The sequence below is a fragment of the Pyrgilauda ruficollis genome, unplaced genomic scaffold (assembly GCF_017590135.1).
Source record: "Pyrgilauda ruficollis isolate IOZ18807 unplaced genomic scaffold, ASM1759013v1 scaffold16, whole genome shotgun sequence".
NCBI lineage: Eukaryota > Metazoa > Chordata > Aves > Passeriformes > Passeridae > Pyrgilauda > Pyrgilauda ruficollis.
Window position 1 is genome coordinate 12,805,938 of NW_024514764.1, and position 24,539 is coordinate 12,830,476.

The 24,539-nt window shown below is 57.8% G+C and overlaps 1 protein-coding gene across 4 annotated transcripts; it reads right to left on the reverse strand.

The window, feature by feature from the left end:
- Positions 1 to 9: 9 nt before the first annotated feature.
- Positions 10 to 24,539, reverse strand: SRL (sarcalumenin). Of its 4 annotated transcripts, none has more exons than XM_041462249.1 (8): positions 24,384 to 24,536; positions 15,863 to 16,813; positions 14,184 to 14,279; positions 13,171 to 13,266; positions 9,914 to 9,949; positions 5,161 to 5,277; positions 4,229 to 4,462; positions 10 to 3,650 (listed from the first exon to the last, which is right to left on the reverse strand). In XM_041462249.1, the coding sequence occupies exons 1-8, from the start codon at positions 24,442 to 24,444 to the stop codon at positions 2,839 to 2,841; spliced, it is 2,403 nt and encodes an 800-aa protein (XP_041318183.1). In that variant the 5' UTR covers positions 24,445 to 24,536; the 3' UTR covers positions 10 to 2,838. The 4 variants fall into 4 exon arrangements, with proteins under 4 accessions (XP_041318183.1, XP_041318181.1, XP_041318184.1 ...); XM_041462247.1 differs by having other exon boundaries at positions 14,184 to 14,282; XM_041462250.1 differs by lacking the exon at positions 9,914 to 9,949 and having other exon boundaries at positions 14,184 to 14,282.

The following is a 24,539-nucleotide window of genomic DNA, read 5'->3' on the forward strand; positions in this document are numbered from 1 at the left end:
TCCAGGGAGTGTGTTTGGAAAATATCAGGTTTTATTAGACAGGCTGATGTTCAAGCTGACAGTTTTATCCCAATGCACATGATCACGGGCATCTACAGGGCCTGTGTCCCAGCTCCCTCCCTTCCGTGAAGCTCTTAGGCAAGATGTTCAACTCCCCCAAATTCTGGGGGGGGTTGATTTCTCAGCAGAATGAAAATGTCTCCCTGCTCCCCATTTTTCCATTCCCAGATTCCCAAAGGTCTCCTGAGAAAGCTCAGTGAGAACTGGGTTGGGAATTGCAATCCTCTTGGGACTGACAGCCACCTGGATCCGTTGGAGAGGAGGCATCTCAGTGGTGGCATCTCCCTGAGGCAGCACGGAGCTGGGTCAGTGTGTGTCACAGGGAACAGACCACCAATGCCATGGCTTTGGAAGGAGAACCCAAAAGACCATATCGGGGGGGAAAAGGGTTTTGGCTGTTGTGGGGGAGCCCCATCCAGCACACAGGCACCAAGCCTTTGCACAGGGCATGCAGGTGCTGAAGGGAAGAGGAAGGGAGGAGAGGAGGCACTGAGGACTGGAAAATAAAGAAAGATAAAAGGAAACCAGAGAAAGGGTGGGGAGAACAATGGGAGTGGCCTGAGAGCACTTCAGTGCCTTCAAGGTCAATACTCCTTGTGGGGTAGGGTACCCCATGGGCTTTAGGGTGACAGAGGAACTAGGAAAGATATGGTGCAATACGGTGCTTGCAAACAGAAATGTTTAAAGGCCTTTGCTTTCTGTGACAATGACACACAGTGTGACAGCAGGAACAGTGACAACATCAGCCAGTTTCTGTTGGTGATTCTATTCCATTAGCTCTTAAAAACCCATGCAGACCAGTCTGACAGAGGAGAGTGAACGACAGATGGAGAGGAAAACTGATGAGCAATGGGATCATGGACAAGAAGGAATGACAGCGGAGGGGCAGCAGCACTGGGGCAGGTTTGAGACCTCCGAGTACTCACAAGCACATCCCTTCTCTCCACACTGCTCTGGCTGCTGCTCTCTCTGACACTGCTTGCCTTCCCTTGCACCCTCTGCTCACTCTGCACTGCAGGCAAAATCCCTCTTCCTGAACCACGCCCTGTCCTGTGCTTGGACATAGATTTTGGTCTCAGCTTCATTCGTTCAAATGTCAAGTCCTACCTTGAAGCAGAGGCCAGGAACATTCAAGTCCCTGCAGCAGCATCCCCTCAAACTCACCTGCACTCAAGGGGATCTCTTTGTTGCAGTGCCTGGGGGACATGGAGCTCTCCCAGGCCTGCTGCCATAGCTCACTTCCTGTTGCACATGTGGAGATGCCCTTCACACCCTCCCCATCACAACACAGCCTTCCATTCCCAGCTTTCTCTTTCCCTCTTTCATTCTTTTTGCCTTTTTCTTGCTTTAGCCAGCATCTCCATGTCCTCTTGCTTCTGTTAAAGGTAAGTCCCTTTTCTCCAGAGGTTTCCTGGAGAGCAGTGCTTGCTGTGGGTATTTGGCAGGAGGAAGGACTTTCAGCAGGTTCTTGGTGGGCTTGAAGGTGCCGGTTTGCCATCCAGGACAACATCTATCACCTGGTTGATTTGGGCTCAGCTTGGCAGACAGCAATGCTGTCCATGAGGGCCAAGTTTCAAGGTCGGTCCATGGGGAACTTCACCTGTTCAGGTGCTTCCAAAGCAATACTCCTTCAGAACTGAGCACCAATGCTCAGAGACAAGCCAACAAATGGCTAAAAAGGGAGGAGTTTGGAAAACAAGCCCCAGAAACCTGCCTGGACTGTCCTGGGGAGGACAGATCAGCAGGTAGGCAAAAGGGATGTGACCTTTTTAACTTCACAGCTAATGAACCCCCTTCCTGCCTCCCTCCCTCCACAGAGCACAAAACCACGGAGGGCTGACTGAGAAAAGAGCAACACAGACTTGAACAAAGGCAAACTGCCAAACCCTCACCCTTGGAGCCCTGCTGGTCCAAAGACAAGACTTGCTAGCATGGGTTTTGAGGTTAATGACACACGCAGGCATGAAGTGCCTTCTTCTGTACTGGTCCAGGGAAGGAAACCCTGCTCACATCTCCTTGTGGGACCATCTGATTTGGGGTGTTGGCCCTCCTCATCCAGCGCAGCTCAGCCAGTGATGGCTGCTCCTTTCCACCTCATTTTTTTCCTTTGCCATGGACTTGCAAATCCCATCACGGTTGCCTGTCTGGAGCTACCAACACCCCTGCAAATGCTCCTTCTTAAGTCAAACACCCACATGAAGGCTGCAGAAGATCAACTGAGCTGTCAAGTGAAAACAGAACTCACCAGGTGTCCTAGAGGTCTCAGAAATAAAAACAAGATCAATATTTGCTGAGATTTGTAGCAGGTTTGTGCCTGAAAACAGCAGCTGGGACATGGCCTCTCTTTCCTTGACCAGTGCTCCTGGTGATGCCTGGGTTAGTGTGTCACTGCTCTCCCCTGTGCTCTCACGCTGTGCCCTTGTTCTCATTCCCTCATGGCTTCGGGGATGCAGAGGTTGAAATTCCTCTTCATGCACTCTTGGCACCAGTGGAAAAGCAGCTGCAGTCCTGCCCCTGCATTGCTCATACTTACAGCTTAAACATTGCCTTCTACTCAAAAGAACAAAGATAAAATGTCAGGAATTCACAGTTTTTATTCTCTTCCTTATGCCCACCCATCTTCCCCTGCCATTGATGTCAATGACTCAAAGTCCTCATCGTACGGTAGCCTTTGCCAGCACGGCACTCAAAGGGTTAACAAACCATGGCTTCTTGGACAGATAAGACATAAGCTCATTCACCAGTAGGAACACGTGGACAGTTGGGTTGTGGATCACCTTAGGGTTTCCTGTAGCGATTCTTTGGGGTTTCGCCACAGCCAGTGACGTCGCAGGAGAGGACATTGGGCTTCTTCCCCAAGCCAATGCTTCCCAAGAGATCGGGAAGCTCACGGGTGATGGCCTTCTCGATCTTCTCTAGGAAACACCCTCCCATGTAGGAACACTGCTGAGATAGCAGCTTAAAACTGGTGATGGGATTGATGCCAAAAAAGTCCTTGTAAGCCTCACGGTTGGGGAGGTCAAATTTGCTGACATTGGTCTTTGCCAGAATGGATTTAAAGATAAAGAACCTGTCAGGATCTTCCACAATGTCCCTGAACACCAGTTCTCCATCACTAAAGAAGGTCATTTTGTCCTTGTAGGTCTGTAGATAGCGATCGACCAGCAGGGCGTGGATGCGCACTCGGATGGCGTGCTGGCGGATGAAGGCAATCTTGTTTTCCATCCTGTTCTCAATCACCTGGTTGAGATCTTCCAGGAGCGATATCTCTTCTTTGAGGAACAGGTCTCTGTGGGTTTCTGGATGGTAGTCATGGGGCCAGAAGGAGCTAACGTACACCCTGGGTGGCTCTGTGACGTTGATGAGAGGAGCCAGGCTCCAGAACAAGGCACCATAGACTCTCATCAGCTCCTGGGTAGCCAGGCTGTCAGCTTTGTTTAGGATGATTCGGATCTGAGACTCGCGGCCCTTCAGCTGACGAAACAGCATCTCCAGCTCCAAGCCTACATCCAGCTTCGTGGGGTCAAAGACAACAAAGATGAGATCGGCTCTGTCAATGAACCACTGGCACACGTCGTTGAATGGGTAACCTTGAGGAGAGGAAACAGGGAAATCCAATGCAGGATGAGTCCCTTCATCAAGGGATTGATAAACCGTGAGCCTGCTGTGCCTCAATCCCCATTTGTGCTGCATGGGTTGTGAGGCACAGCAGACTTCCCCTGTAGCCTAGAACCTCTTTCTCACATGCTAAAAACACTTTGGAGCTTCTTGGCATGAAAAGCCATCCATGGGTGTCTGGGCCTGTGACTGCCTGTCTCTCTCACCCTTATCTCCAGACCCTCCTCTTCTCCGCTGCTGACCACAGGTTCCTGAAGTTCCTGTGAGCAGATACTGAATCACAGGATCAGAGAATCATTATGACTGGGAAAGTCCTCTAAGATCATTGAGTCCAACAATTCCCCCAGCACTGCCATGGCAACCAGTAAGCCATGTCCCCAAGTGCCACATTTACACATCTTTTCAATCTCCCCAAGGGATGGTGACTCCACCACTGCCCTGGCCAGCCTGTGCTGTGTCAGGACTCCATTGTGCTTCAGCCACCTTTGTCACTTCAGGTCATCATAGCATCTTTTCTGGGGTCCCTTAGATGAACCCAGTGAACCCCTACCTCTTTCTTGCTGCTTGCGGTTTTCAATGATGCCTGGCGTGTCCACGAAGGTGACTCTCTCCAGCAGTTTGTGGGGGACCTCAATGCCTATCAGCTTTTCCAAGAAGTTCTGCCCAAATTTCTCCAGGGGCGAGAAGGAGCGGGCACTGTCAGCAGCCATCACGATGCCCTCGATGGTCTTCAGCTTGGGGCCGTGCATGATGACAGTGAACTCGGAGGTGGTGGGTTCTGCCCCTGCACAGCAATGAGAGGAGCAGCAGAGGCATGAAATCCATGCCAGGCTATGGACACAACAGGGCTGGCCTGAGACTGGGAGCACTGAGAGCATTGCATGCTTCTGAAGAGATGCAGGGGCAAGGCAAGCAGCATGAAATTCCTGCCCTGACTTCTTGGGAAGATGTCATGGGGTTGTTTTGTATGGGGACTGGTTTCTCTGGAAGTGGCCTGACTGCACAAGGTGTCATGGAGAACCATCTCCTGGGAGCCCTCATTACCTCAGCACTGATCTGGCCATGGACATTTGCCCTTAGCTGTGACATGACATCTGCAGGAGCAGGGAGGAAGGAAAGGGAAATGGCATTTCTCCTGGAAGGGTGAATGAGCTGGCTGCACATGAGGAGGGATAGGGAGAAGAGAAAGGTGAGCTACCCTTTTGACATGACTGCTGCTCACAGGATTGGGGTTGGGAGCTGTGAGCCCTGTGCTGCAGGATGAGGATGTTGTGGGAGAGATGCTCTCCACCCTTGGAAGGGTGGACAGAATGTGATGGGGAACCTCTCCTTTCACATGACACCGCAGCCAGGTGGCACAGAGCAGATCCCAACCTCCCAGCTGTAAGGAGGAATTGAAGACACACGGCTGGGAATTGCTGGCTGCACGGATGTGGAAATGCAGGTATCGGCACCCCCTTGGCAAAGCAGTGAGTGTGGTACCTGTGTAGAGCTGGTAGGGAGTGTTGTCCAGCCCCAGGAGGTAGTTTATCATAGAGGATTTGCCGACGCTCCACGGTCCCAGGAATAGCACCATAGGCTTGGAAGTGATCTCCCCATCTGCGGAGAGGGGAAATAACAAGAGGAAGTGAAGGAACAATAGCCGTCGCCGCCGTGCGATTAACTCCCGGCTGTAACGAGCATCCCATCTGAGCGGCGCGGTGCTGCTGCCGGGGAAACAGCCGCCCTCCGGGGCCAGCAGCCATTCGCCAGCCAAGGCAGCGCCCCGCCGGCTGCGGGAGCGGGACGGCCCCGTGCTCTGCGGCAGAGCCCACCTCGCTGCCTGACCTTCTCCGAGGTTTAGCCCTTCTTAGACTACGGAGGACTGGAAGGTCTTTTAAGGCTTGTCTCAGTTTGTTTGTGGTTTAGCCGGGTGAGTCTGGGGCTGGCTGCGGGCGGGGGGTGTTGTTTGAAGCAGCCGCCGCAAAGCACGGGGCGTGCCGCGGAGGAGGCCATGCCGCAGCCGCGCCGGGCCTCGTGCACAGGGAGCTGCCGTGGCTTCGGGAGCAGCGCTGCGGCGCAGGGCTTGGTAAGCGCGGTGCGAGCCTCGAGCCAGCTGCCTGCAAGCCTTTCCACCATGCCCTCGCAGGGACCTACCCCCGGGCCGTGCCTCCCGACCCTCCGGCCGAGCAGGAGGTCACTGCCTGGGTGTGAGCTGGGTGAGGCTCCAGCTGGATGTGGGGAGGTCAAACAGCCTCGCTTTGGGCTTGGGGAAAGGCAAGAGGAGAGTGAACTATAGTCCCCATCCTGCATTCTTCAAGTCACACAGTTTTCTCCATGAGGATGGTGACCTGTCGCCATGCCATCAGTCCAGGAGCACAGAGGTCCCCAGACACACGCAGCCAGCACCCCAGGAGCAATTCGGGCCCAAACAGGACTCATGCAATCAGCTTGTGCCCACGCTGCTCGACTCCCCAGCCCCCAGGACCCCAGGCAGGCAGCCAGTGGAGCCAGAGGAGCCCAGGGCCTATGCCAGCCCTCAAGCTGTGCCCAGGACACATGGGAGCCTGTGAGTCCAAAACAGGACAAGAATAAAGAGGACAAGAATGGAAGTAAAACTCGGTGAGTTGCCATTGGTGAAAACTAACCCCATCCTATGCTCAGGGTGGGAGAGGGTCCATCCTGTTATTGCTAGCAGGAGTTCAGCCAGGGGATGGATGACACCAGAGGAGCTGGGAGCTGCTATCTCAGCTGGAGCAGAGCCTTCCCCCATGCCCAAGGCAAGGAGATGCCCTGGGCAAGCTGTGCTGTCCTCAGCACCTTCTCTTCAATCCCATGCCTAAGGCAGAACTATTTTCCATGAGGTAGCTGAGAGCCCCTGGTGCTCCATGGCTGCCACCCATGCACAAGCCAGCAGCATTCCAGCAGGCCAGTGATCCATCTCCAAGGTGAGGGAAACCACAAAGCCCCCGTGGTGCTCAGCTCCTGCCCCGAGGGTGCTGGAGGGCACTGCATGGCAGCTTCACACTGAACCCATCTGGCCATGGGAGCAGATGCTGGGGAGAACATTCCAACCTCCTCCTGCTCTATCTGCCCATCACGGGCTCACTGTGTCACCTCTGGGGAAGGGAATGGGCTGGGGACATCTCTCCATGAGGCACTGCTGCATCCATACAGCTCAGCCCTCCTTCACAAAGCAGGGCAGCACCTCTGGAGCGGGGGATGCATGGCTCTTCCTGCACCCCACTCCCTGCCTGGCAGCTGCAGGAATCCAGCCTTGTCTTCTCACATGGGACCAAAACAAGTGTTGAAACCTTGGACTCTCATTATTCATCATTCCTCTGCTGCTCTGTCGCCGCTGCTCTGCTCTCTTGCCAGCTTTAATTAGGTTAAGATGGTTGTTATTATTACTATTATCCCTGTGATGTTGTGCCAGAGGTTTGAGGACCCCTGTTGTGCCAGGGGTGGGTCCCTGTGTGCTCTTTCATAACACATCCCTGGCCAGGTGTGACTGTGTGAATGTGGGCACCTATGAACTCCGGCTCTGCTGCACATCCTCCTCTCTGCTCCACGGAGCCAAGGTGGGCAGCGACGTGGGCAGCCCCCCTGCCTGCTCACCCACAGCCCCTCGAGCACCTCTGTGCCCCCCGTGGGCTTTGTGGGCAGTGCCCGGCGCCGCAACTCTGCAGGAAGTGCAGGAGCTGCAAGGAAGTGAGGCCGGCTATGGATTCCCTGCTGCTTACCCAGAGGCTGGGAGACAGGGAGCATCTCCCACCCGGGAGGGTGCTGGCCTGGCATCTGTCCCTGCCGTGTCCCCGTGCCGTGTCTGTCAGCAGCAACTCGGGTCAGCTTGATGGCCCGGACAGCGGAAAGGAGCCGGGGCTCGCTGGCGGGCGGGCGGGGATGGCGGCAGCTCCATCACAGCGGCTCTCTCCAGCCACCCTGTGGCTGCTCGCTCTCAGCTCAAGCTTAGACGAGCCTCAGGCTCATCCCTCCGCAGAGCCTCCGCAGGGTCTGCTTGGGCTGCTCAGCTCTGGACATAGGAGCAGTTCAGATGTCCAAGTAATTTTCTTTTCTAGAGCAGTGGCTTTCTGGCTTTTTGCCACATGGCAAAACCTCACCTTTCTGTGAGGTTTTGCCATGTGGCTGTGCCAGGCTGCCTTTGGTTGGAAGCACTGCTGCTCTGGGGTGAAAAGAGACAGCTCTGGGGAGAACTTAGAGCCCCTTCCAGTGACTAAAGGAAATCCAAGAGAGATGGAGAGGGACTTTGGATGAGGGTCTGGAGTGACAAGGCGCAGGGAAATGGCCTCACAGTGAGAAAGGGCGGGGTTAGATGGGATTTAGGAAGAAATTCTTCCCTGTGAGGGTGGGCATGCCCTGGCACAGGGTGCCCAGAGAAGCTGTGGCTGCCCCTGGATCCCTGGAAGCGTCCAAGGGCAGGTTGGATGGGTCTTAGAGCAGCCTGAGACAGTGGAAAATGTCGCTGCCCATGGCAGAGGGTGGAACTGGGTGGGCTTTAAGGTCCTTTCCAACCCAAATCATTCCATAATTCTATGATTAATCCTGGGCAGGGCCTTGTCTCCCCTTGTCCTCAAGCCCAGCAGACATGCCTGGTGTGGCCTCTCCCCCACGTGCAAGTCTATCCTGAGGGTGCTGAGCAAAGCAGAGGACTAGCAAAACTTCCTTCCTCTCCTGGTTCCTGCTGAGCCACGGGCACCAAGGTCTTCTTTGTCCTCAAGCCACCCAGGAAGGCTGGAACACCTGGGGACACTCCCAACATCACCCCCACTTCTGTCCCACCCCTGTGCCACAAACACCACGGGCCATGTGCCCATGGCACGGATCCAGCAAGCCTTGGAGGGCACCCCTTGCTCCCAAAGCTTCCAAATCCATGAGTATCCTGACAACACGTGTTCCCACAGGCGGAGGGACGAGCCCACATGGCTGCAGACGGCCTGTGCCTCCCCCGTGTGCCCACCCCGGCAGCACGTGTGCGAGCGCCTGAACCCGAGATGAGATAAGACAGCTATCGGAATATGCTATAAATACCCACAGCCCCCTCCACTGCTGGCACACTGGCACGGCAGGGAGCCAGAGGCTCTCCAGGCACTGGCAGGGCTCGGCTGTGGCCGTGCCCGAAGGAGCCTGGTTTGGCAGGGTGTGGCAGCGTGGCCGTGGGGCAGGACAGGAGGGACAGAAGATGGGATTTCCTTGCAGGAACATTGTTCCCGTGGCTGAGCACCAGGCCCAGGGGAAGGGCTGGGTGTTGGCTGGCATTTCTTGGACTGCCTCCCATCTCCTGATCCTCCTGGGGGACCTGGCAGCACACCCTGAGCAGGATAGGCAGGGAGAGGAGCCAGCTCGAGCTTCTGAGGGGGCTGAGGCTGCTGGGCAGGGGCCAGCCCGTGTTACTGGGACAGCTGCTGTGGGATCAAGGGTGGACATTCAGGAAAGTTTCTGCACGTAGGAGAGTGAAGGGTGGGAAGAGATCCCCTCTATAGGACGAGCTATCATCTGGGCTCCTCCAGTTCATGCCACGGGTGAGAGAGCAACGTAAAGGTTGAACACATACAGCCATGGAATGGTTTAGGTTGGAAAAGCCTTCTCAGATGACCAGTTCTAAATGCTCCTGCAGCACTGCCAAGGCCACCACTAACTCACATCCCCAAATGCCATATCCACAGGGCTTTTAAATCCCTCGGGGATTAGGGACCCCACCACTGCCCTGGGCAGCTGTGCCAGGGCCTGACAGCCCTTTCTCTGAAGAAATTTTCCCGATATCCAATCCAAGCTTCCTCAGGTGAAACTTCAGGCCATTTCTTCTTGTCCTGTCCATTGTTCCCTGAGAGCGGGGCCGGTCCCTACCTGGCTCCACCTTCTGTCAGGGAGTTGAAAGTGAGAAGGTCCCTCCTGAGCCTCCCTTTCTCCAGACTGAGCCCCCCATCTCCCTCTCATAGGACTACCAGAAACACCTTTGAACCCTGGCTGGAGGAATATGCTGCCTCTCAGTCTTGAACAAAGAGGGAAAGGTGTCAGAGCCTGGGCGAGGTGAGGATTGGCAGGAAGGGCGCTGTCGGGACACACAGTCGGGCTGGGACAGGTGCGGGCACTGGAAGGGCTGGGGACGCTGTCCCGGCGGGGATGGCGGGTTCCGGCCCTGCTCGGTGCCTGGGCAGCGCGGCTGCATTGCGCCAGAAGCCCGGGGGACAGCGCAGAGCGGAGGCAGTGCCGGCAGCATGCAGGGAGCGATACCAACCTGTGGCCGAGGAGCCCAGGGTGCGTCCGGGGTAAGCTGTTAGCGAGGGACACGGGGAGAGAGAAAAGGAACCGTGAGTCCGAGGAGGGATGCGACAGCCCGGGTGTGGTCCCGGACAAGGAGGGAACCGATGGCCACATTCCCAGCAGGAGACAAGGAGTTACAGCCTGGGAGCGACCTGCTGCTCCCAGGACAAGCACTGAACCCCTGTCTGCCTTGCAGGGCAGGGATGTGGCTCTGGGTGCTCTGCATCCCAACCCCTGCTCTGCGGAATTGTTGCCTCCTCTGGCATCACCCACCGAGCACACGGAGCCCAACAAGCCAGGGTTAGACAGCCACCAACCCAGCAAGTGTCCTGACAACCCCAGTGACAGGGTCACCTGGACCCAGCCCATGTGGCTGGTGATGGCATCTGGGAGGTCATTCCCTACACAGGGACACTTGCTAATTAGCATACATCAGTAATTAGGGTCACCAGCATGCACCACAACCTGGTGTGACCTCACAGCAAGCTTTCCATGGCTGCACTGGGAGAATCCCTCACCCTCAGCTAGGGATAGTCCCTCCAAGCACAGAGTTGGATCCAGCCAGAGCATGTCTGCATCCACGTGGGATGGCAGAGCAGAGAGGCAGGAGGGTGGCAGGCAGGGAGAAGGAAATGGCATCTGCCAGGCTTAAGCAGAGGGTGTGTGGGAGCTTTCTGAGATGCACCCTGACAAGTCAGAATTGATGGTGACAGCCACAGCTCCCACAGGACTCCATGGGAGTTTTCACATGTTGTGGGGAGCAGAGGAGCTCTTTGGATTACACTGCAGTGAAAGGAGCTGATGGGAAGGGAGACAAAATGGAAGGCTGCCACGTAATGGAGGGGCCAGGGTGCTTGCCACGGCACCCCTCTATATTGGTTTACACCTCCAAAGGTCACACATATTCCATGACAGGCCTGCCCCAAAGCTCCCCCAGCTGTCCTGCTCCTCCCAGCCAGCTGAGCTGGCAGCTCTGTGCCCTCCAGCCTCCCCCCAGCACGGAGAGGGGGCACAGGGGAGAGCTGGGAGCACCTCCCAGCCTGCAGGGACAACACTGATGGAAGGAACCCACTCAGGACACAGGCACTGTGAGGGGAAGTGTTAAGAAGGCTCCCTGAGCTCCACTGTGTCCTCACCTGCCCTCCAAGGTCAAGAGAGTTCCCTGGGCCAACCCTATAACTAATGTGCAGGTTTCTCTAATTACACTGCTAATGAGGGACTGGGGAAAGCTGGATCTGTGGGTATGGAAGGCAAACTGCTGAGCTGTAGGTTTCCAGATAGGGTTGTGAGTGCCAGGGTATGGCTAGGCTGTCAGAGATCATTCAAGAAGTTTGATGTTCCTACAAATTTTTTGGAGGGGAGCATGGCCAGGGTGTCTCATAGCTGAGACAAGGACTGGAGGCAGTGCAGCATCCCTGTGCCCTTCCCTGGAGGCCAGGAGGGGACTGCGGGTCACCAGCTCCAGGGCCACAGCACCGTGAGGGTGCCCTGTAGGACACAGTAGGGTGTACTGGGACCTGACCTGGAGACTGTCAGCCTGAGGGGTGGCTGTTCCTCACAGTGAGGTGGAACAGACCATGGAGTGTTGAGGTGAGGCCAGGATGAACACCAGGACCTGCTGTCCGAGGTGAGTCCTGCTCAGGAGCTGGGTTTGAGAGGGGCTGGGAAAACACCAGGGTCAGTGGTTGTTTCCTCAGGAGCTGAGAGGGAGAAAGCCAGCAGGAGCCTGGGGAACACTTAAACACTCGTTTCTTCCTAAAAAGGGAGCAGGGAGGTGGCTGCTTGGGCATGGGATGGATTAAGGGTAGGGTGGAATGTCCTGAGGGCAGGAAACTGAGGCTGGGGGCTGCATCCTCTGGCTGTGAACAGCAAAATGGGGGTTAGAGCACACCAGCTGCCCCTGTAACCCCCAAACATCCTCCTAAACTGTGTCCCAAGTTGACAGCAAACATCAAACACCAGAGCAGCTTGGAGAGGAAGTTGGGGTGTTGCCAGAGGACAGGCCAGCCACCATGGGGTGACAATCAGGACATGTTGTGAACCTCAATTACCCTCCCACAGGGTAACTTCCCTGTGCTCCCCACTGGCTCTACACTGGAGATGGCCTGGCTGGGTAGGGAGATGTCCAAGCCTGCTTATAGAATGTCTACCCAGACTTAGGAGTTGCAGGAGGGATGCCTGGAAAGCAGGAGTTCTGCTCTACAGGGATGTGCCACAGCTGAGTGTAGAGCCTGTGTGCTGGTGGAGCAAGGCCAGCTGTAAAAGAAAGATCTGTGGGGAGGGTGTATCCCAGTCCTGCCTCAACAGAACGGAGGGCATGGCTGCAGGAGTGTGGGCCTGGACACCTGGGGAGGCAGGCAGAGCTGCAGAAAAAGGAGGACAATTTCAGGGCCTTGGCAGGAGGCTGCCATGGGCATGAAGTCCTGGGACACTAGCAGCAGGGACTCCAGCATCCCCTGGATACTCAGGAGACATCTGGCCCTGGTTCCTGTGCTTGAATAGAAACTCAGAAGAGAATCAATGCAGTGGACAAGGAAGTCAGACTTGGGTTTGAGCCATCTGTGCTTGGAAAATGAGGCTGCTTGTGTTTCTTGGATCACAAGAACTTCCTCTATCTTGTGAGCATCTTGGGGCAGGGCTGCACTTTCCTCTTCTGGAGGGACACATGCGTGACCTGGCTCAGCCCACACCATGCCAGGGGCCACGGGGACCTGCTCACCCCATCCATCGTGTCTGAGGTTGCCAAGGGCTGGAAACTCCAACTCTCAGGATGAGTGAAGGCTGTGGAGCTTGAGGAATACCCTGCCCACATGGCTGTGTCCTGTACCCAGCAGGAAGGATGCCAGCTCCTGCCACCCCCAGGAAGCTCATCTCCAGCCTTGAGAGGTCCTGAGCTTCCTTGCCAAGCCTGTTTCATTGGGCCATGATCTCTGCTTGGCAGGGGTACAGGGCATTGATGCTGAGCAGGTGGGAGACCCGAGGCAGGCAGGGCTCAGTGCTCAGCCCACACAGATGGCTCTGACAGCAGATGGGCTGAGGCAGAGGCAGGAATTCCTGCTGCTGGGTTCACTAGGGCATGGCCTCTAAGTGCAGCGTGTTCATGGACTCCCATGGACTGGGAAGCTGCAAAGGAGGACACACTATCCACACTGCCCATGATCTGCTCTCTGTGCTGTTATCTGCATCCCAAGGACCTGCTGGTGCCGGACACCCCAGTGCCCCTGGCATTACCTGTGATCTCATGCTGCCTCAGCTCGTTGTATCTGTAGGAGTGTTCCAGAGGCTTGATGGAGGAGTGGTAGATCTTCCTCAACCGCTGCAATACTCCTGGGGGGCAAAGCATGTGGGCAGGTGAGAGGCAAGCCCCACCAGCCTGGGTGAGACCCTCCTGAGGCCATTCCCTGCAGATTCTGAGGGCGGCCCAGCCATGGATCCAGGGACTTGGCTTACAGCTGAAATCTTGGCCAAACTGATCCCGGACACATTTTGCCTGGAGGAGTTGTGGCTGCCCCTGAATCCCTGGAAGTGTCCAAGGCCAGGCTGCATGGGGCTTGGAGCAACCTGGTCTATGGAAGGTGTCCTGATCATGGCAGAAGGATGGGATGAGATGGTCTTCACCATCTCTCCCAACCCAAGCTGTTCTAGGATTTTGAGGCCTCTCCCCTGCTTATGTTTCCCACTGGGCACTGTCCCCTTCTGCTCCCAGCAGCTGATGGGAGGAGCACCCTTCCTAAGTGCTGTTTAACACTCTACTCCCACCATCCCCAAAAGCCCTCCACCATGGTGCCAGACCCCCCTGGCATAGCCCCTGAGCTGCTTGCTAGAAAAAAGGAGGAGCTTTTTCCACAGTATCTCTTATCACTGCCTTTCCAGCCCAAACTGCCAGCGGGGCCAGCAGAAGCAAACCTTAGAATAGCAAAACCCAATATATAATTGGAATAAAAATCCCAACCCTTTGTTACAAGTTGCTCCAGGTTTCTTTGAGCAGGGATGCACCTGATTCACTGTCTGCATCTACCAGTATACCTTCCTATATATAGCATCTACTGCATACCCTCCTAATTCTTGTATGCCCTCAGTGATGTCCTTAAAATACCTAAAATATGTTAACCCAAGAGGAACCAAAGGGCTGTTATTGAAGATCTGGCATTACTAGACATGCAAGAAGCAAGGTTAAAATCAAAACACAAGAGAAGGAAAATCCTGTCCATGGTCTTAGTGCACGGCATGTGTGGCCTCCTCACCTGAGACATCATCGGCAGGTTTTTCCTCATTGAGCTTCAGGGTGTTCTCCAAGTGGGACCGGTCGCGCTTGGTCGGCTCGCTGGCATCTTCAACCTCTTCTGGAGGAGAAAACAAGGAGACCTGTTACTGCTGGAGGGAAGAACCCACACAGGAGCTCACACAAGCGACTGCCAGGGAGAGGGCATGGGGAGCACACACACCCTGAGCCTGCGGGCACGCCATGCCCACGGCAGCCGCTGTCACCCTTGGCATGCCACGTGCTTTCCCTTTAGCACAGCCTCGTGGAGGCTGCCAGGGCCATGGCTGCTGGGGGAAGCGTCATGGGCAACTGCTTGGCTCCGAGGAGGGGCTGGCTGCTCGTGGGGAATGCAAAGGATGTGCCTGGAAGGGGCTCCCGGGGTTGGGATGTAGCACGAGCGCACACGGCAGCTGCTGCCCAGCGGGGCCCTGGTGCTTCCCCCGGCAGCTGCGGCTCCACGGGCTCGGCCTCGGGTGCAGGCTGTGTGCTGCCGCCTCTCTGGCTGCCCACTCCCCCAAAAAACTACACTGTGAGCTGGAGACGTGGAGTCCAAGGCTGGGACTCCTCCAGCTCTTGTGGGACAGGCCAGCCTGGCCCATCGTGGCTGCCCCGCCTTTGCCACTGGGGCTGCTCCCTCACGCTTCTCCCACCTCTGCCTCCATGTTCCCCTGTCCCTCATGGCTCCGTGCCAGGCGTGGGGAGCATGAGGCAGCTGCCTCCACTGGGGAAGGCACCCCGCTGTCCCAAAAAAGGGAGACAGAGGTGTCCTTGCCATGGAGGTGCTGGCACACTAGGAGCTTCCAAGAGCTTTTTGATATAGGGAGCTGGGTTAGACTTTAGCAGGGGTTTGGGGACAGGTCTGGGGACACAAGGATCAAGCAGGACACCACTAAGCCCTGAGACTGTGTTGAGCATCTGCTGAGTGTTGGGCTGAGGAAGACCTTTTGACTTGCCAAGTGAAGACACAGAGACCAAACTGGGTTTGTTTTTGGGTAAAATGGGAGGCTTTTTGAGCTGGGACATTACAGATGAAAACAACAAGAATACTAAGCTGGGTCCAAAGGTCACTGCCCAACCTGTGGGCCAAAGTCTACAAATATTTCTAGGAAGTCGTGGTGGGGGGTGTCCCTTTCCCCTACTTAGCCTTTCACTGATTGAGCAGGGCTGGTGCCTCAGCAGCTCATTGGCCTGGATTAGTTCTTCACACCTTCCCTACAAGCCAAGAACTGGTGGAGAGTAGCTCCACAATCCTGGGAATCCCACCATCCTAGGAGCATCCTGCCCCTGCACAAGCCGAGGGCCCGGAGGACTCTGCGGGTGGTGGATAAAGAGACTGTAAGAGATCTGCAGGTGCTGAAAGGGGCCTGGAGGTTAAACATTTTATCCATGTCCACATCCCTGAGGAGAAGTCATGGACTTGGAGTGGAGAGAGGGTAACATCAGTCAGTTTTGGCACCACTGTGATGAGTGCCCGCGTGATGGGCATCCTGCTGCGGCCTCGCTGCCCACGGCCGAGCGCTGTTAGGGGCGGGCGGGGAAGCAGAAGCGTTAGGAGAGGGCCATGCACTAGGTCAGGTTTAATGTGCCAAGCTCAGCTCCGCTGGGTTGATGGGAGGTCACTCTTGCTGCTACAGCACACCCACAAGAAAAGACTCCAACCTATCTGGCTGAGCCGGGTCTCGGCGGCAGCTGGGGTGGTGCTGGGGACCTCTGTTGCTGCCAGTGGGGTCTTGTTTGCAGGGGGGTCTGCTGCTGCTGGAGGGTCTTCCTCTGCTGTTGGTGGGTCTTCTGTTACTGGTGGGCCTTCTTTTGCTGGTGGATCTTCCACCAATGGTGGGTTTTCCACTGCTGCTGGTGGGTCTTCTGCTGCATCCCCACAGGGTGGGTGATGGCAGCTGGCAGGGCCATCCCTGGCTTCTTCTGTGCCAGTAGCTGCTGGTTTGCTGTGGCTCTTTTTGTTGGAAGTGCCAGCTGCTTCCTTGTCATTCTCTCCAGATTCATTCTCTGGCCTGTCACCATCTTCATCAGACTCTTTCTCCTCCTTAGACTCTCCCTCTTCAGACTCTTCCTTGCCTCCATCTACCTCAGACTTCCCATGTTCACCTTCCTCAGACTCTCCTTGCTCGTCATCTTCCTCTGAGCTCTGCTCATCCCTTTCCTCCTCTCCCTCAGGGGCAGATGCTGCTCTTGGCACCTCTATTTCCTCTTCCCCTGGCTGCCCTTCCTCCTCAGAGCCTCCCTTCTCTGTGCCAGGCTCCTCATCCTCCTGGGCATGGATGTCATCCTGTGTGCCAGGCCCATGTTTCCCTCCATGATGAGCTGCCATGGATTCCTCCCCTGAGCTCTGTTCTTCCTGGCCCTGCTTCTTGCTGCTGTCCTCTGTCTGGCTGTCCCCTGGCCCCAGGCCCCTCCTCAGGCCACCCGCCGGCTCTTTCTCCCCCTCTCCATGTCCCTCCTCGGTGACACCAGGCAAGGAGGCATTGGCAGTGCCACTGTCTTGCTGCTCCTCAGGGCTGCCATCATCTGCCTTCTCCTCCAGCCGGGGCTCCGTGCCTGGCGGGGGGCTCTCGGCAGCACCATCCCCATGGCCCGTGCCGGGGCCACGCGGCTCTAAACGATGAGAACAGCTCAGTCAGTCCCACCCGTGCTGGCCCGTGGCCACTGGGGCACCTGCCAGGACCCTGAGGGACCAGTTGTACCTGGTACCAAGAGGTTTAAACTCTTCCCTAAGCCTTCTCCAGCTCCAGCTCAATTGTCTGTCCCTGTTGCAAGAAGTTGGGTGCAAAGATGTTTGTGGGGGGTGAAGCAGAGCTGGCAGGGGTTCTATGGCTCCACCAGCCCTGGCTGCCTGGCACTGGGGCTGCTGCCCGCCCCAAAGCACTGCAGGAAGGTGGCAAAGCTGCCCTAAACATGGGGAAAGGAGTAAAAATGGCAAATTTTGAGGGGCTGTGGGCACTTGGCAGGTTAAAAGGGTCCTTCCCCAGCCCTGACTCAAGAGACCATCACACCAGCCAAGGTGGGCAGTGAAGTGAGGGGGAGGAGGAGGAGGAGGAAGGGGCTTCCTGGCATGAGGGGCGGCCCAGCATGGGGTCCTGCCTTCAGGCAGGGCCTAACCCTGGCCATGGGGCTCAGGAGCTATTTATTGTGAGTGTCCCTTCATTAGGAAAGCATGTGCCACGCCGTGCTGCTGCTGAGGACACAATGAGTGTGTTCTGTGGCCCAGGAGAATCCATCCGTATTTTCCATAGGCTCCAACTGCAATTTAACATCGGTCAGCGGGTGCCAAAAATAAAAGATCACGGCTATACTGTCTCCGTTACAAACAGTTGCTGCTAGTCTAAATAATCCCCCCAAACGTCTCATGCCAGGGGAGTGTTTCAGAGGAAAATAATTCCTTTGTACTCCAGCTGGCAAGCAGAAGCCAAGCAGGAAAAAAGGCCACCTCCACCCAGGCTGCAGGAGGAGAGGGGCACGGCCAGTCCTGTGCTCTGGCTCTTGCTCCGTGTCCATGCAGGAGCCACAGGACTGTGTCCAGCAGGACCTCGGCAAAGCCGGAGCTCACTGGGCTTGGCCACAGTGCCCGTGGTGGCCGAGCACAGGAGGAGCTGGGCTGGGTCAGTGTGGGGCCAGCCCCAGACCCCTCAGCCCAGTTTGCCCTGAGGATGCCAGGGGGTGGTTTAATCTCCGTGGCACTGGGGCTGGTGCGGCTGTGAGCTGGGATCAGGTGGCATTGGGAGGCTCGTGCCGTGCCAGCAGTGGCACTGGGAAGGACAGGCTGCCCCCCAGCCTGCCCTCATTGCCAGTGGCTCTTGGTTCCCTGGCACAGCAGAGCTGCAGCCTCTGCCACAGCCCCTCACCCTGCCCAAAGCGGATGCACAGGTCACCCTTGCTCTGGCCTCGCTGACCTCCCTGTCCTCTGCTGGCACGCAGCTCACAGGTGCCTCCAGGCGCCCAGCTCAGCTCCCAGATGGAGGGAGATAGCTGTGGGCAACACCCACGGCCCTCCCTTCCACCCTGGTGCTCCAGGTCACCTTCCTGCAAGACCCCTGGGACCCTGCAGGAGCCTCTTGAATGGAAATAGCTGTATTTGACTGCAAAGCCCTGAGGGGCTGGGGCCAACATGGCCCTGGCTAGCCCTGGTGGCCTGGGAACCACCCTGAGTCATTAGAGGGTCCCCTCAGCTGATGGGAAGAGGGATATTCTCAGTTTGGCCCCAAAATAGCTGGTGACCTGGAGAGCTGGGAGAGGAGTGAGGATCAAAGCAGAGGAGGAGGGCAGGACCAGGCAGAGGAGACCCTGAGAGTCCTCGGGGCTTTGTCTAGGGCCTGTGTGCCCCCTCTGACCCAGAGGGACCATCACCCACCATGGCCTGGCACAACGAGCCATCCCTCGAGGAAAAAGGGAAATATCCCCCAGGCACTCAGATGGGGATGTCCCTGCCGCCGTGCTGCTCACGGGCTTTATCTCCTGTGACCTTCAAGGTCTGACATAAAGTCCCTGTCCCCTCTCCACCTCCTTCTCCCTGTTTCCCCTACATGGTCGCCCAATCCACGGTGAATTGTGCTGACCTGCACATGGTGGGCCGATGAGTGCAAAATGGGCCGAAGGTTACGGGCTTAACACCCTCCGGAGGCTAAAAATACGGCACGGCAACTGTACGGGGCACCGGGAGGAGCAGCCCCGGCGCAGCCCCGGCCCCGCGGCCAGCCAAGGGTGACGTCCGCACCTGGGGCCCCCGTGGGCTCCGGCAGGGGACAGCCACGGTGTAAAGTGACACCGGGGCTCCCCGTGTTCACACCTTGCATTGTGCCAAGCAGATGGGTGGCATCGGAGAGGAGACCTCGCCCTTTTCCCCTCGGGGACTTGACCTCCCTGCGAGTCACTGGCTTGCATCGCCCCTGCCACCCCTTTCTCATGCTGGGAGTTTTATGAGCTGCCAGGGGACACTTTTTCGGGTGGTGACAGCGGGGATGGAGACCCCGCGGCGCGGTTCAGGATGCCGTGGCGGGTTTGCACCCTTTGCAGCCTGTGCGGGAAGCGGGGGCATGGCTGAACATCACGGTGTGCCTCCATCCCTGCCCCGGGACAGAACAGCAACGACCTGACGGCAGAACGGGTCCTGCAGGGGGATGGTGAGAAGGGACAGATGGGCACAGGTGGCCCTGGAGGGACACTCTCCCCCTCCAGCCGAAACCGGAGCCGTGAGCGTGGGGCCGGCGATGGCAGGGCTGCGGGGATGGCTTTTCACACGCCCCCTTCCCCTGCCCAGATCCCGATCCCTGCTTCCCTGCGGGTATTATCCACTGGCTCCTGCAAGTCCCGTGCTCCCCGTGTCCTCCCAGGGGCGTCTTGACACGACCTTGTATCCCAAATATCCAATCCTGCCTTTATTCTGGCAAAGCCCTTTAAAACTTCATGGAATCTGGCTGGACACAAAGAAGCCGTCAGGGAGTTCCTGGGATTTTCCAGCTGGACCTGCTGCAGACCCCACCTTTCCCGTGAGACCCCTTTTCATGGTGATGTCCCTGCCCTCCAGAGGCTCTGTGGGCCCCCATGGCCCTCGCTCAGGGCCATCCCCCCAGTGCTCCTCCAGCCCAGGACCCAGAGCAGGGGGAGCCCAGCTCCAGCTCCAGTTTGGGGTCAGCTGGGCCAACCCCTTCAGAGGGAAGTGTCCCACGAGGGCTCAAGCAGCCCAGAGGACACAAACACAAGGATGGGGCTGAGGATGGGGTTGGCTCTCCAAACCTTTGTGCACCCCAAAACCCAGGATGCCCAGACACATAATCACATCCCGGAAGCTTCATGATCCAAAAAGTCCAGCATAAAGCAAATATGTTCCTGGTTTTCAATGCAGAGGGAGGTCTAGGAAACAGTTTTGTCAGACTAACTTGACCTCATTTGTACAGAAAATTTTAAATTTACTTTTAAAAAGTTATGAAGTGATTCGATTTCTATAAATGGTTGGATAGAACCATACAATATTTTTATTAATATATGGTAAAGAAACCTCACAAGGATCTACCAAAGGAATTAAAACCAGGCTTGGGGCTTTCTAAATAGAGATTAAAATAGGTAATCACTGCTACAGGGTGTTTCTTGCACTGTCTCCCCACCATCAAGGGACACTGAACCCTGACTTGCAGAAGACATGAAGATGAGGAAGGTGGGAGATGAAGGACCTGCTGCTTCCTGGCTGAGGAGATCTGGGTTCATCAGTGAGTAGAGGGCCAGGAAACATCAGGTATTTTGGCACAGGCAGATGTCACACTGTACATCGAGGAACATCCACCTGCAGTGTCCCTTGCAGCTTGGGGGAATGCTGGGGGACTCAAGGGACATGCTGTGGCATGGCTGGGGCTGGAAGGGCCCCTTCTTCCAGAGGAAGTGTGTCCAAAAAGTCTCACTGTTCCTGTCCCCTGGCCTCCAGCCATGGGAGGCTTCACCAACCCACCCCAGGGGAGTCCCCTGGGGGACATCCTCTGTCCATTCAAGGCCAGACTTCCTGGCTCCCCATCCCTCCTTGGGTCATCCCAAGCATTCCTGGCCACCCAGTCACCCCTTGGACTTGCCAGCCTGGATTCTAATGCCTGATGTCCCACAAGATCCTCAAACCCATGGCAATGTGGGGACAGACCCTGCCCGGCCATGCTGAGCAGGGGGCCCAGCCCTGGGGTCTGCTGTGGCAGCACTGGGGACACCAGCACAAGGACAGGGCCACGCAGCTCCGAGCCCTTTTCCACAGTGTACCCGGGGCTGTGTGACCCCAAGGGCTGAGCTGTGTGCCCGGCTGGCACCGGGGCCATGCTGCCACTGCCAGCACCCATCCTGGCTCGGGGTGCCTGTCCAGAGCCTCCCCTGCCCCCTGCAGCCCCCACCAGCACAGGAGCTCACAGCTCCCTCCAGCAGTCACTAACAAGGGAAATGTCCCCATGAGCTGGAAATAGCTCCGTGGAGTCCTGCACGGCCCCGGGGCTGCTGCTATTCCTGCAGAGCTCAGGGAACAGGCAATTCCAGAAGCAATCTGGTCACCCTGACCCAGTGGCCAGGCTGGGATTTCACCAGCTTGGCGAGTGGAACACAGTGGAACATGGCAAGAGCGTTGTCCTTGGGCATGGCACAGCCCTCCCAGCCTGGTGCCAGCCCACAGAGACCTGCTGGTACCTCTGTGCCACCAGGGCCATGCACAAGCAAGGTCTCCTGGCCTTCCTGCCCAGCTGGATGTCACCTATGCGATGGGAAAAGGATGGCAGATGGAGAGGGTGTCACAGCAGAGCCAACCTGCCTGGCATCTGCCTTGCTTTGCTCAGCCAACACCTTGGGAGTAAGATGGGGCACCCACAGGGACCAGGTTCTCCTTGGGGTGAGGCACCAGGGGTGTGACAGGGATGTAGGTGGCACAAGCACATAATGCACCCGAGGCACCCCAAACCCCTTGTCTCACACACACCCAATGGCAGTGCTGCCCATGGCTGTGCTGGTGCTGGAGGCTGGAACAAGTCCAGAGAGGCACTGGGACACAGAGGTCCCCACCTCTGGGGAGGTTGGTTACGGTGGGGGCCATTGGCCTGGCATGGTCAGGGTGGGCTGTCCCCATGGCTGCTGTGCCCAGGGCCCTGAGCCCACACAAGGTGTGACAGTCCTGCTCCCAACATGTTCTGCCCTGGGAGGTGGAGCCCACCCTAAAATGACACATTCCAAGGTGATGGACAACACCCCAAGATGCCATGAGAATGTGGTGATGGAGCTCACCCTGAGGTGACCCCTTCCAGGATGAGGCAGGATGAGGACTCCCAGAAGCTGAGCTGGCACAGACCCCTCTGCTGTCACCAGGAGGGATCTGTGCCAGACCTGCAGTGCCTTGCAGGAGGACACCACTGTGCCAAGGCTTTTCCCAAGCCCTCTCTCAGCTCAGAGGAGGTGATGGCATGGCCTGGAATTGTCCTCCCACTCAAACCCACGATGGCTGCAGAGCCAAGGCATCCCCAGGGCAAAGTGTCTGGGCACTGCCCTGCCAGCATCCCTGCAGCCCACTGCTGCTGGCCACAGGGGTCACCCAGCCTGGAAGGGATGACTGGGCTCTGCCTGAGGAGTGAGCGTGCTCCCCTGGGCAGGAGCAGATGGAGTATTGGGTGAGTGCCCTCGCCACGAGCCACTGCCCAGCCCCACGGTGGGTGCTGGTCCCTGCCAGGCTCCTGGCAACCCCAGGCAGCTTTGCCAGCCCCAGCCACATGTGCACGGAGCTGCCTCAGCGGGGGCTGTAAGAGCACAGGCACAGGGCAATGCCCACCCCCAGCCTCTGGGAAAGGTGGCAGGATCCTGGCAGCCTCAGGTGCCACTAAACCCAAGGGACCACACCTTGCTGTGATGTTCCAACAAAGCTCCTGGTTCTCCACTGGACTTTCACCCCTTCTCTTCCCTGCACCCCAAAGGAGCTGGGTCTGAGAGTTCAGCTTGGCGCCAAAGGAAAAGCAAAACTCATCCTGCAAGTCCCACTGGTCCCTGATGAGCAGAAGCATGGGCCGGAAACATACCACTGCTTAGAGCTTTTTTGGAAACCCACAATACTGGGGAGAAAACACGTGACCCTCAATAAACTATAAGGTGGGGACTTGGGGGACCCCTCAGAACTGGTCCTGGGGCTGCCAGACCCCCATGTGCCTCCTGGCCCCAAAGCCTCCTCTGGGATGGGGGATCCCAGTGCTGTGCTGTGCCAGCCTCAGCCAAACCACGACGTGGGCTGGTGGTCATCCACCATGGAAACAAGCTTCTGATGTCCCACAAGGCCACCAGCCCCGCTTGGAGCGGCACCAGCCACCAGCCATGCCCGCAGAACACCCTCCCAACCCCCCTGCACAGACTGCACCCGCAGCCCCATGGAGGTCACCCCACCTCTGTCGGGGTGTGTCGCCGGCCCCCAAACCCATTCATTCCCGAGAATGGCCCAAGATGTCCTTAAAAGGCCAAAACTCGGCGGGGCCGGGGGTGCCGGGCGCTGGCAGGCGGCAGCTGCGGGTGCCCGCGCGGGGCCGCGGCGGCGCGGGGCGGGGGGGCGGCGGCCGGGGGGGCTGCCGGGGCACGGTGTCCCCTTACACCGCTGTTTCCATACTTAGCCGCCCCCCTCCCGGCTGCGCGGCCGCCGGAGCCCGGCCAGGCAGAGAACCAGCCCAAATTAACTCAAGGGCAAGCAAGGGTACCAGCGGTGCCGCGCCGCCCCAGGGACACCCGGCCGGACAGCGCCGTGAGAAGTGGCAGTGGGACAGCCCGGGGAAGGGGATCCGGGGTCCTCAGAGATCCCCAGTGCCCTGGCACCCTCCCCTCACAGCCCAAAATCAAGGCACCGCGGCAGCCGCAGGTGACACTGCCGCAAGGCGTGTCAGCGGCAGCACGGCCCCTGTACCCAGAGAATCTCTGTGAGAGGGACCCCAGTCTGCGCCTCCCGCCATCCCCTCCTGTCCACAGCCCCCCAGCACGTTTCCCTGCACATTTTGGGGTGGCTCTGCAGCCTTGCAAGAGCTGCTGGGGAGCCCGGACCGCTGTGCCCCTGCCACCCTGTACTGCTCCAGGGCCGGGCTCACTGGGTGCCCCGGAGCCTCTCTGCGCCCTCAGCCCCACCTCAGGCACCACGATTCTATCTGCCACCCTACAGGACCCCAAAGACACCCACAGACCGACAGGAACCTGCAGCCCACAGGCACCCAGAGTCCCAGAGGTGCTCACAGCCCCACAGGCACCCCCAGCCAACAGGCACCCACTGCGCCATAGGCACCCTCTATGGGTACCCACAGCCCCATAGGCACCTACTGCCCCACGGACATCCACAGCCCCACGGGCACCTGCAGTCCTACAGGGATCCCACACCCCTTGGGGCTCCCACAGCCCTGTAGGAACCCACAGCCCCACAGGAGCCTGCAGCCCCATGGAGACACCCAGCTCCGTGGGGACCCCCAGCCCCATGGGGACCTGCCAGCCCCAAGGGGTTGCCGCAGTCCCAAGGGCACCCACAGCCCCATAGGGACCCCATAAGCCTGGGCACCCGGAGGCACCCACAGTCCCACAGACCCCACAGCCCCAAGGGCACCCCCAGCCCCACAGGGACCCTATAGCCCTGCCAGCAGCCTCAGCCCTCGGGCACCCCCAGCCCCCGGGGTGCCCCCAGCCCCAGCCCGGCGTGTGGCCGTACCTGCGGTGCCGAGGAGCAGGAGCGAGGCCACGCAGCAGCAGAGCAGGTTGAGGCCCTTCATGGTGGCTGCCAGGAGCTCCCTGTCGCTCGCTGCCTCTATTTATACGGCGCGGCGCGGGGCAGGGCAGGCAGGCCGGCAGCTGCCCGCACAGATGC

Bases quoted from the DNA above. Each gene is read 5' to 3' on its own strand.
- SRL (XM_041462247.1), bottom strand. From the start codon at position 24,444: ATGAAGGGCCTCAACCTGCTCTGCTGCTGCGTGGCCTCGCTCCTGCTC. The intron at 13,267-14,183 runs GTGAGGAGGCCA...TTTGCCCCCCAG, and splicing joins ACCTGCCGATGATGTCTCAG to GAGTATTGCAGCGGTTGAGG. The intron at 4,463-5,160 runs GTACCACACTCA...ATTGCTGTGCAG, and splicing joins TCCCTACCAGCTCTACACAG to GGGCAGAACCCACCACCTCC.